Source organism: Micromys minutus (genome assembly GCF_963924665.1).
Source record: "Micromys minutus genome assembly, chromosome: 15".
Lineage (NCBI taxonomy): Eukaryota > Metazoa > Chordata > Mammalia > Rodentia > Muridae > Micromys > Micromys minutus.
Window position 1 is genome coordinate 3,730,265 of NC_137984.1, and position 12,820 is coordinate 3,743,084.

The 12,820-nt window shown below is 45.9% G+C and overlaps 1 protein-coding gene across 1 annotated transcript; it reads right to left on the minus strand.

Moving 5' to 3' along the window:
- Positions 1–4,203: 4,203 nt before the first annotated feature.
- On the minus strand, positions 4,204–7,341 carry CCN2 (cellular communication network factor 2). Its single transcript, XM_080929384.1, has 5 exons — positions 7,077–7,341; positions 6,767–6,989; positions 6,281–6,532; positions 5,938–6,149; positions 4,204–5,564 (listed from the first exon to the last, which is right to left on the minus strand). Exons 1-5 carry the CDS (start codon positions 7,137–7,139, stop codon positions 5,268–5,270), a joined length of 1,047 nt encoding a protein of 348 aa, XP_080785510.1. The 5' UTR covers positions 7,140–7,341; the 3' UTR covers positions 4,204–5,267.
- Between the last annotated feature and the right edge of the window lie 5,479 nt (positions 7,342–12,820).

The window sequence follows — 12,820 nt, forward strand, 5'->3', positions numbered from 1 at the left end:
TCATCACTAAGAATTAAGAAATCATATATTTGTCTATGTAGCATCAGTACAACACAGTACATCTTTTTTGTTCTGCAGAGATCTGCTCAGAAGGGTACACTCATGCCCAGTGATTGTTCTACATATTTAATAATAATAGCAAAGCATATAAGTAGTGGGAATATTTCCTAAACTAGATTTCTCCTGGGCTTTGCCAACTGGAGAAAATTCATCATAAATTTTAATCTAAGGTAGACCCATCTCAGGAAGATCACCTGCTAATGATTGACGTCTGCTTGTCAGCTTCTGACAACATTTCAAAGTAAAGTCTGGGTCTAGAGGTTCTGTACTGCTCTTATTCTGTCGAAGCTTTCCAAGTGGGCAATGTAGAGAGAAAGAAAGAGAGAGAGAGAGAGAGAGAGAGAGAGAGAGAGAGAGAGAGAGCATTTTTAAATTGAAAGAATTTTATGTGGTTGAGTGTTTGCTAGCATGAATGCATTTCAGCTCATGTGCGCTTGGTGCCTGAGGAGGCCAAAGAGGAGGCCTCTGCTGCTCTGAATCTGGAGTTACAGATGGTTATGAGCAGCTACATGGGTGAGCCACATGGCTCTCTGCAAAACTCTTAATTGCTGAGTCATCTTTGCAACTCTGCTGTGAACTCGCATGTGCATGCTACTCCCAAGCCCAGGTCAGGGTACAGTTGTAGTTCACCCCTGTTACACTGCGGCTGGTTTTCTGTCTTCTTTCCCTTGTGTTCAGCTTTGTGTGGCACACACACACAAACAACCAGGAAAGGGGGGATATTTGGGAAGACATAAAAGGCAAGTACAAAATAATCGAGAAGAAAAAAGTAGTGGGCGAATACAAGCAAAGAACATGGCACACATGTAGATAACAAAATGGAACTGATTATTTTGTGCAATGACTTTACATTAAGAGTAATTTTAAAAGGAGATAAGCTGTATTCAACATGGTTGGCAAGTCCTTATGTAAGCGTCGTAAGTGTCTTTGAAGCTTGCTCACTAGCACCTTTTGTTAAAAGGTTTCATAAAATCAATATGCCTTGAGTTCTTTTATGTGTTTAGTGGTTTGACTGTGTCCTTCATGTATTGCTTTTATTTCTTTTTTATTTTTTTCAATAGAAGTCTTTCAGTGTTTCCAAGTTACAACAACTTGTTTGTGTAATCTGGGATCTTTCTCTGTAGCTGGAGAACTCGGAACTTACTCATCTGTCTGCCCCATCGTTCCCTTTGCAGAAACAGATACCATATCTTTGTTTTTCTGCTGTTGTGGATTACTGAAGTAAACCAGCTCAATCTGAGACAAGTCTAACTTTGTTTTCTTGACAGATTAATCATCGTTCTGGACTCACAATTCAGTGTAATGGCTAGTACTGAGTGCCAACAGGACCAAGAGCCATGGGGACAAGGGCTTGAAGATTTTGTGTGACTTATGTGTGATATGTTTGCATGTCTAGTTGATAGATGATGAACGTGTTGTAGCTAATATTGATGATCAACTTGACTTGGTCTCCTCTCCCCCGAGAGGCTCATCCCTATGTCATGCAGCCTTGAATTCTATTTTGGATTACATTATAATATTTACATTATATTTTTGGTTACCTGCTTTCTTTACCTTTTGTTCTCTTGGCTACTGTACCTGACCTCCTCTCACTCCCATCTCTCCCGGTTTCCTTCCCCTTTCCCCTCTCCTCACATGGCCCAGGATCATGTTTACTCTGGATTCTCCCAGATGCCCCTGCCTCTGTCCACTCTACCTAAGAGTAGGCATGTTCTCTCTCTCTCTCTCTCTCTCTCTCTCTCTCTCTCTCTCTCTCTCTCTCTCTCTCTTAATTCATCTGGTGCCAAAACCAGAAGGTAAGGTATGCCAGCCAGAAGAGTCCTGGGACAGGTAGGGACTGAGGGATTCTAGGAAAAGCTAGCAGCCAAGTTCACTTCAGTACATTAAATAATACCTCCATCATTTGCCCTGGGTTTGAGACCTAACAACAGAATCTAGATTTGTCAAAACAACTGCCATAATTTCAGTGGTCAATGTGGCATACCAGGGAAGGGAAAATATCATCTGAGGGATGTCCTCCATTGGATTTACCTGTGAGCACATCGTTAGGGGAATTTCTCGATAACCAGTTGACTCTGTGGGTAGCACCACCTCTGGGCAGTAGGTTTGTTCTGTGTAGGAAAGATGATGAACCAGCACAGGGATGGAAGTAAAGTAAGCACCATTGCACATGGTATCTGCTTAAGTTCCTGCCTCTAGGCTCCTGTCTTGATTTCCCACCTTAGCTTCCCTTGATGATGGGTTCATATACTGTAAGCTTGAATAAACCTTGTCCATCCAACTTGCTTTTGATCAGTATTTCATTAGAACAACAAAAAGAAAAGGGGAACAACAGGCCTCTGTGTACATGTTTTGAGAGAGGTTCTCTAGATAAGGTCAAATGAAATGGGAATGTCCACCTCAGCTGTGGGCAGTTCTGCTGCATGGGACATGGCCTGGTCCCAAAATGAATGAGCTAGATGACCACTCTAGAATTCATGTCTCTCTGCAACTTGATCAGCTACCTGAAGCTCCCACCACTGTGCCTACCAGCCCCAACCCATGACCGACTGTGTTCTTCAACTGGGAGCCACAATTAACCCCTTTTCTTCCTTCCTTAAGTTGCCTTTGTCAAGCCTTTTGTTACAGCAGCAAGACAAGGAATGTCCGAGATGCTCAGCCTACTAAGTCACTGGGATCACGGGGCCATGTCTTGAGGCTCCGTTTCTTATTTTTATCCCAGTCTCCTTCCTCTTGCCCTGACTGGCTCCATGTTGATCCCATCTTTGCGTGTTTGTGTCTTGTCTCAATAAGCAGCCCTGAGTGCAGGTTGTACTGGAGCAGAATAAATCCCTGCCCTGTCCTCAGATGCAGTGCTGGCCAGCGCCTGCTGCCTCTTGGGACCTCTCTTGTTTTCAAACCATCACATGCTTCCTTCCTTTCCCTTTCCCACGCCTGCTGAGACAGCTCAGGCCTTCAGTGGTTGGCAATTTGTCTTCATTACTATCTCGGGGTCAAGGGTGTCTTGTCTCCTAATTCTGCTACATATTGCTCATGGGAGTTTGGTTATGCAATTTACTTACTGTTTTCTGTGTGCAGATTTGGAAACGTCTCAAGTCCTCCCCTTCCTATGGCTTCATCCGCCCCCCCCCCTACAATTCTGGGATTCCTTTACTGTTTGTGCATATTTGGTGTTTATTTGGGGGGTGTTTGTTTGGGGTAGCAGCTGCTGCTGCCAGTGTTGCCATATACCTGTGAGGTTGCACCCTAAAACCCAGTGTTGTGACTAGGAATACTTTTCTCATGGGAAGTCTTTCATTTGGCTTGTAGTGTGGCCGCTGTTTGTAGAATGTCTCTGCTTTCAGGTGTATTTTTGTCTCTCTAAGTGACTACAAGGTTGCTAATTGTCACAGGACAGGCTAGTCTGATGGCGGCGTGTTATCCTCTGAGTCCACAGCTGTTCGAATCTAGGAAAAGGAAGTGCCTCTGGAGTGTTTGTGATTCTGTTTGCGTCACTGGTCAGTAACAGCCAGGTATGTGCTATATCATTTTTATATCAGGATTCTTGAAGAATTTAATGTTGCCACCTATAAGCTATTTTGGGAATGTGGGACAATAGTGTGGAATCACCTGCAAATAAAAACCATTTTCAACTAACGTCAATGGACTTATCCTATTTTTGTACATTTGCCAGGAATTGTCACAGCAATAAAAACATGGAACTTGTGCAACCACACTTTGTATCTGGTTTCACTTCAATGCACATGTTAGGCTAGGTATCCCATTGTTCAGCTCAGAGCCAGAGCTATGGTCAAACACACAAGCTATATTTAACCATTTTCTCCATGTAAGGCACAGGCTAATCTTTGATGTGAAAGATTATAAGTTAGCTCTAATGTCCAGATGCTCCAACTCAAAAGGGACAGAGTGAAGTGTCCTGGCCATGGAAACTGAAGTCAGCTACACAGAGCTGAACTTACAGTGCTCCTTAAACACCCTGTAGATAACAGATGTGTATGCCCGGGTGGTTCAGTGTAAGAGATGTGTATGCAAAAATCGACTCATGCATATCAACGGGATTTGTAAACTTCTTAGATAAATATGAACTTTCTGCTTACACCCAAGAAAACCCAAGAAAAGTTTACAAGAATGAGCAGCCAAGTCTTTCATATAAAAAATATATATACTTTATTTTCAACTAGAAAGGTGCAAACATGTAACTTTTGGTCACACTCTCAACAAATAAACTGCCCCCCCCCAAACCAGTCATAGTCAAAGAAGCAGCAAACACTTTCTCGTGGAAATCTGACCAGTTAGCCCTGAGCAAGCCATTTCTTAACAAAGACCATTCGTTCACCAACAGTGATTTTACCACACTTCCTGCTAGAAACCTGACTTCCGATACATTGCTTTTCCATCTATGCATATGTGCTGACAGTCGCTCAGGTCACAATTTCCACTGTAGTATCTCCTTTGTTTTGAGTCACAGACAAGTTCTATGTCCTACCTATGGTGTTTGGAGTTTGAGGCTATCAGTTTAAAAATCCCAAAAGCACTTAAAACAAGGACAATAGGCACAAACGTCTTTAAATTAACTTAGATAACTGTACAAATATATATATATATTTATCCACAATATTTACAATATCAATAAAAATCTGGCTTGTTACAGGCAAATTCACTTGCCACAAGCTGTCCAGTCTAATAGACAAGATTCCAACTCCTGACCAGTGTCATTGGAATCAGAATGTCAGAGCTGAAACAGCTGTTCTTAAAGAACAGCTGGACTCAGCCTCATCTAGTGGAGGGCATACACACAGCTCTTGCTAGAGCAGGTCTGTCTGCAAGCATGCTATAGTCTTCCTCCCCTGCTAGACTCCAAAAAGTAGGCACACTGCTGCTTTTAAAATGACCTCAGATAGTACCTGTCTTTCTCCTGGCATCTCCACTGTTGCAAGAGACTCACCTCAGTGTGCGTTCTGGCACTGTGTGCTAATGAACAACTGTCGAGTCTAAACTGTCTCGTAACCAGTGTCTGAGACTGACAGTCTATTTGTATGACAATGACATAACGTTCTCACTTTTGGTGGGATGTTTTCCCCCACAGCAGTTAGAAACACAGATTTAAATTAATGTGCTACTGTAACCGTTTTTACAGAAGGAAATGAGATGTAACTCAGTTCAAGTTATAGTCTAATGAATGAGTTCATGTCCCTTGCTCCCTGGCTTTATGCCATGTCTCCATACATCTTCCTGTAGTACAGGGACTCAAAGATGTCGTTGTCCCCAGGACAGTTGTAATGACAGGCACAGGTCTTGATGAACATCATGTTCTTTTTCATGATCTCGCCATCGGGGCATTTGAACTCCACGGGCAGCGTGGTGGTTCTGTGTGGTGTGCAGCAGCGGCCGTCGGTACACACCCCGCAGAACTTAGCCCGGTAGGTCTTCACACTGGTGCAGCCGGAAAGCTCAAACTTGACAGGCTTGGCAATTTTAGGCGTCCGGATGCACTTTTTGCCCTTCTAAGGAAGACGAGAAGAGAAACAGCAATTACTACAATGGGAGTGGCCTTCCTCAGCCCTCTGTAGACTAGCCCTATGTCATCTGACTTGTGTTTATATTCTGAGGGGGAGAGGCTGGGAGTTGCGTTTGCCAGTTTTCCAAAAATAGCCATGGCCTCCTTTGGAGTGTCTTGAATTAACTAAGGCCATGGGGAATTTTGTAGTGGAAAACCGGCAGCTGCTGTTACAGCATCTCTCATTCTAGCCAGACAGCTCCGTGGTTAGGTATTTCTGGAGACAACGGGTCTATAATAACAAGGGCAGTCAGACAGCCGGCGTTGGTTCTCTTCCCTGTCATTCTGTAAAACCGGGCGAGCAGGGGTAGAGTATTTACCTTAATGTTTTCCTCTAGGTCAGCTTCACAGGGCCTGACCATGCAGAGGCGACTCTGCTTCTCCAGTCTGCAGAAGGTATTGTCGTTGGTAACCCGGGTGGAGATGCCCATCCCACAGGTCTTGGAACAGGCGCTCCACTCTGTGGTCTGGACCAGGCAGTTGGCTCGCATCATAGTTGGGTCTGGGCCAAATGTGTCTTCCAGTCGGTAGGCTGTGAGAGAAGAACACAAACACGAGGTAAAACACCCAGATAGGACAATTTCCCTTTAACCCGGTGTACTTGGGCATTGGCCCTCAAGTTGGGAAGGATGAATAACAGAAACTTGAATGAAGACAACTCACCAGCTAGGGCAGGGCCAACCGCTGTGCGGTCCTTGGGTTCGTCACACACCCACTCCTCACAGCATTTCCCGGGCAGCTTCACCCTTCTCGGGAAGGGGCAGTCGGGGCTGGGCAGGCGCACGTCCATGCTGCACAAGGGCACACAGCCCACGGCCCCATCCAGGCAAGTGCACTGGTATTTGCAGCTGCTTTGGAAGGACTCGCCGCTGCGGTACACGGACCCACCGAAGACACAGGGTGCACCATCTTTGGCTGCAGGAAAGGAAGACAAAGTTGTAGAGGTCAGACGAGGGTCTCGGGGATCAGAACAGCTATATCACTGTACATGCTAAGGTGGTGAGCTAGGGTCAGGACTGCAGGGGGCCGGTTGGAAGCAGCTGCAAACTAGGGCTTTTCTCTTTCTAGAGCGCACCACACTGGACTTGAGAGAGGTGGTGGTCCAACACCAAAAGCTAAGGGGGCTGGAATGGGGGCTGCGGGTCTTACCAGTGCACACGCCAATCTTGCGGTTGGCGGGGGAGCCGAAGTCGCAGAAGAGTCCCTTGTGTGGGTCGCAGGGATCGCGCTCTGTGCACAGTTCTCCCAGCTGCTTGGCGCAGACGCGGCAGCAGCCGCAACCGTCCAGCACCAGGCTCACGCCAGCGGGGCAGCGCGGCGGCGCTTCGGCTGCGCACTGACACTGCGCGCTGCACTCCTGGCCGGTGGCAGGCTGCGGAGAGGAAAGGGAGGGCGGTCAGTCTGCCATCGCAGCTCACTTTGCCCTCCCTCCGTCCCTTTCGTCAGTCCCGGAGCTTACCCGGGTGCAGAGGGCAAGGAGCACCAAGGCGAGGCTGACGGGACCCGCGGCGGAGGCGAGCATGGTCGGGGAGCGGCGGGAGGACGCACAGCCGGGTGCAGAGGCGACGAGAGGCGCGGCCGGAGCCTGGACTCGGGGCGGAGGTTGGTGTCTGGACGCTCCGGGCGGTGGCGTCTGGGGTTGTCGGCTGGGCTGGGGCTGCTGCTGTCTGGAGGAGGTCGGTCTCCTGGGGTCGGAGCTGGAGGAGGTCTGGTTGAGTCTTCTTGGAGAGAAGAGCTGTGTGAGGCTGGGCGGGCGGCGCTGGCTTTTATACGCTCCCGGCGGCCGGCTTGCCAAAGAACTGAATGGAGTCCTACACAAACAGGGACATTCCTCGCATTCCTCCCCACCTTCCTGCCCCATCAACTCACACCGGATTGATCCTGACCCCTTGACACTCCACATTCCTCCGTCTGAAAAAGCTGGCACACTTTAGCTGGCCAGGAAAAAAAAGGCACTGTGTTTTCCAACACCAAGAAGTAAAACTTTCTCCGTATCCTCTTCCAACCCCTCCTGATGAAATGTAACTTAGAAATACATGGACAACGATTATTTCTCTCCTATCTTTTCTTCTTAAAAATCGCTTTGCCAGTTCTGGCTACTGATATATAAACGTCTTAAGACTCAAGTAGCTGAAGACGCAAATACCATGGGACCCTAGAAATAAAAAAGAAAAACAACAAAACTTTTTTTCCATTTTTTTCCTTTTGTTTACGAGGCTGTAGTCTCTTGGGTGTTCTATTGAGAGGAAAAGGGTTCTCTCCGCCCAAAATACCTATGTGCAAATTCTGTATCTGAAATACAGGCATTTGATCTTTGGACACTGGAGAGAACCGTTTTTGGTGGCTGAAAGATATGAAAGCCAGGGCTCTGGGTAGGAATGCAGGTTCCTAGGGAGATTTTTCAGCCCTTGCTATCTAAGGACTTGTCTTTAGGGTCCGGAGAGGAAGGGAGAAAGACTGAGTGTGGAGTTTCTAGAAAAAATAAGTTTATGAGTTCAGACCAAATGTCTGTGTTCAGTAGGTGTCAGGGAACACGGGGTGGGAAAAGGCAGGAGGCCAGTGGGGGTTCAGCTGAGATATTTAAACATGGCTGTACTGAAGTCCCCGCTTGGATTTTTTACTTATCCTAACACCCATAATCTAGCAATATTGTTGGGGTTTGTTCCGGTCTGAAGTGACACACTTGTTTACATGACAGCAAAGCCACAAGTTCTATCTAGTTATAACCTGTCTATAAGCTAAGCATCAGTGCATATTATATTCTTACTGGCTTCCCTGAGTGTCTACAAATTATGATGAAGCCCCTTGCTACTTGCAAGTAGCTTGCAGGCTAGTGGAGGGAGGTTAGTCAAGGAAAGAACAGGCTTTTGATGGTAAATGTGAACAGTGTGCCTAAGCTTGTCTCTGTTTCTTAACACTGCACCGTAGCTTCTGCAAGGACCCGTTTTCTACTCTGTGCGTTCATTTACAACCTGTGTTATTTATCCTCCCTCTCCCTCTCCCCCCCATCCCCATTGTACATTGAGAGCTGGGACCATCCCATGATCCCCCTAATACTACATCACTTGCTACTGGCCAAACCCAAGCGTGGCTTCCTGTCATGGTTGGTGCTTCTGAGTATGAGTTTAAGGTAAGTGTATCTGCAAAGACTACTTTTGAAAACAACACACCATAGATTTATAACATGAAAGCAGCCCATTTAAATTGGCCAGTTTTAAAACTATTTGAATCCGTCCATGGACAATTAGCAGGGGTGGGGTGGGGTGGGGGTAGTGAAGCTAACCACTTCAAGTGGCGACCGCATCATCTGCACACAATTACCTTCTTAAGCCAGCCACATGCTGTACAGTGCAGTTAGTTGAATGTCACCAGTTAGTGGTGTGAGTGACTTGGAGTGTGAGCAGTCTTTGGAGCACAGGAAGGATTTCCAACATTGCAATCCAATGTTCTTTCCAAACATTCCTCTAAGAGAAGAGGCCTGGGAGTTCCTATTTAAAGAAAGAACATTCCAAGTTATGCGAATAGCTACACGTGTATTATAGGGAACTTGGCCTCACACTTTTGCTGTCCTCTTTGATGATTTTTTTTTAAAAATGTGGGAAGCCACAGTGAAATCTTTCAAGTCTTGAACGCCCAATTATATCTACCGCCAATGGTCAGAAAGGTGGGATGGATGAAGAAGGGACAGGATGGGAAGGGTGAGCCTCATCTGAGGTGGGATGTGGGCTCTGAGGTGAGCTCTCTAGCTTTCGATGTGATGAGGGAGGCAGGAGGGCCGGGGCATTCTTTGAAACCACAAGTACACCTGAGAACCATGGTTGGCTGGCTGCATCCAGGGAGCAGGCTCAGTCACAGGGATAAGTGGCTGGGCTTTTTATAACTGAGCAACTTGGGCTGCACTTTGAGAATGGCCATTCACAAAGCTCAGGGAAGTCACGGAGAGGAGCAGAGCTCCAAGCTCCCGTTTATAGAAAGGAGATAAGAAGTTTCAATTTCGCTGCTCTCACCGAGAATTAACCATCTTATACTTCTCAGGAAACAGATGCTTTATATTTTAACTTTAGTTTTCTCCTCTCTTTTTCCTTCCATTGCCTCTGCCTTTCTCCCTCTGCCCCCCCCCCACTTTCCATTTAGAGTATATACATACACATACATATGTGTATATATACTATAAAATTCACACCTCAAATTCTCAGTAACCCCACAGTTAGTTCCAAAGAGATGGCTTTGATATCAGCTAAGAGGAACTAGCATATTGAAATGTACAACCCATATGGAATTCTCAGAACATACTGTGCACTTTGAAATGTAGTTTGGAGCTTTATGACCAAAACTCTGGAAAGGGTGAAGACAGAAGACTACCTCTACACAAATCACACAGACAAGAGGGACAGAAGGTGGGGTAGAGGAGTGGGGTGTGACCCAGAAGAACATCCAAGACATTCACAGCCGGGAAAGTCTGTGTTTATTATGATGCAGACCGTTGAGTGCCAGGAAACCCAGAAGGAAAGACTGACACAGGAGCAACAGTGTATGGCATGACACCTGACTTCTTATGCCCGTATAAATGACTCAGAAAACGTTTGTGTGCACCTGGGTGGTAAAGTGAACATAGCAGCTTCTTACAACTCCGTCCAACTCAGTCCTAACCCAACCTTTCTGACTGACAGCAGGCCAGAAACGGGAGAGACAAATCCTCGAAATTGTACGCAGAAGAAAGGTGTTGTGTAGTTAGTAGGTGGCTTTAAGAGAACATTTCTACCACAACCAACCTCCCCCGCCCCCCAGCAGATGAAGAATTCACTAAGGTGGCCACTTAAGGTATGTTTAAGGACACCCGGTGCTTGAGTCTTGTACAGTGTTTTCTGCTGCCTCTAAAAAGGTCACTTGTTCAGCTATAAGACAGGGAGAATCCAGCAGAGCTATAACAAAGTGGCCAGAGTGTTTGTGTACTTAAGGAAGGAATTTTGCAGATATTCAATTTTCAGTTGTAGACATTTTCTTATAAGAGCAAGCAGGAAGTCAGTGCCAGCCCTCAAAGAGGAAATCGAAAGTCCCAGGGAAACATACTGGTGGAATGTGACTCAAAGCCAAAACCCATACACAAGCTATACACTGGTCTGTCAGTCTTATAGGAAGTCTGTCCCTAGCCCTATAAGGGCATCTGGAAACTGGGTGATTTGTCCTATGATCCTTAGGGAATAGGCTTCCTGGTGTTTCTGGAGTGTTCTAGGTTCAGTCATGTAAATGAATTCCACCCCCCCCCCCCAAAAAAGAAAAAAAACAGGACAGGGGGAGTATGCCAGAGGCTAGAGTCTTTTTGAAAAATAGTAATAAATATTTTTCTAAAACCCTCAGAGACCCTGGCTTGGTTTCCTGGACCTATTTGCTTCAGATGAAGTTTAAGGAGAGTGCCTCTCACAGGGAGTTAGGTGGGAAGGAATCATGGATGTTTGCTATGGAAATTACATTCATTGCTTTCCTGCTGTTTCTTCTTTTATAATGAATTCTCTAATTTTCTTAGGATATTTTCAGATGCAAAGGTATTGGTCGGAAGGCAATTGCCCCATGTGGTTTGTTTTACATTTCCCTGCTCATTTCCTTGCTTGAACTTGTAGTCTGGGGTAGAGGAGGAAAGGGAGGATACTTCGTTTTAATGAGGTACTCCCCACACCTCTTTAAAGTTAAAGGGACTTGTTCTCTCTGCTGACTTAAGAGCCTGTTCTGACTCTAGGCCTGTGCTGACAGCAGGTGGCGCCAGAGAGCATAAGCATTGCTCGGACCCAGCTTTCTCTGATTGTGAAATCAAAGTTTTGAGAAGGAGCAAGAATTTGACCTTCTTTTTCAATTGAACTAAGTGCAATATGAAATGTGATATGCTACGTAAATTTAGAAGATACTCATTTATTAAAATGTGTACTTTGGAGGGACTAATCATAGATTTAAGAGGCGCAAACTGAGATGGAGTATTTATTCCAAAGAACGGAAGTAAATGAGACCACTGATCACTATACAGGAACACACCCCAGATTTTTGGTGGGGTGTGGGATAACTCTAGACAAAGCCCCATGAGTTCACCCTTGGAAATGTGCCTGTGGTCTGAGGACTTGTGATGCCAGGGGTCCTTGGATTAGGTATATGTTTCATACCTAACATTTACCAGCCCAGGGGAACATTCCCTTTGTATGAACGCCTGTGGGGAGTCACATGTTAAAAGCTGAGCACACTAAATATGGCTTTTCGAGCAGGTATCTTATATCTCAGATCAAAGCCATTACCGTATGCAGAGAAGAAAGGGTCATTCTGCCTCAACAGGCATATCAGATGCTCAGCAAGTGAAGAAATGCCCTATGCTTGGTTTCATTTGTTATTCAAGCACATGATTCAGATTTTACTGGATCAATCTAAGTAGGATACTCTTTAAAGCTCTAGGTGTATGGAATAGATATCACAAGTTTACAAAGCCCTCTACTTACACTGTTAATTTGGTTTAGTTACATAGCCCAGACCTGCTACATAACGCAGTCAGGTCTTGAACTATTGCTCCTCTGGCTGTAGGATCCAGAAACGCTATGGCCGCAGGGAAGTCCTACGCCTGACTCTCTACATACAGCGCCTTACTCCAGCTTCATTAGAACCACAGGAGGTGTTATTCTTTTCAGTTTATAGGGACGGGAACTAAGGTGCAAGACTGTTCACATAACACACTTGTAGCTAGAGGTGGCCCAGTGGCGTGTGAAGTTGAATTTGGCTTTTCTAAGAACAGTACCCTTGTCTTTGCGCCCAGACTTGCTTTTCCTCTCACTCTGTACACAGTGTCTGTCCTTGAGATAGCTATCTCAGATTCTCTGAGGCATGTGAAACACCCCAGGCCTGTTGGCATGATACTCGGTTACTTTGGTGTGTCTGATAAGTGTAAAGTGACAGACAGTGGTGCCTGGCCTGCGTGAGAAAAGGAATTTAGACTTAAGGATGTATTTATCGTCATTGTTACCAATTCGGTTGGGCGATTTTGCTGCATAGACAGATGTGCTGCTTCTTACCCAAAGATGACCCAAGGAGGCTCAACCAGGAAAGATGAATTAAGATGATGGCTGGGACCCCAGAGGCTCACGTCAGGGTGTGCTCCACTGTGACATCAGCTCTACAGCACGTGTTCAACACTGTGCTGTCTTGTTTAGGCTGAGAACGGGACCAACCACA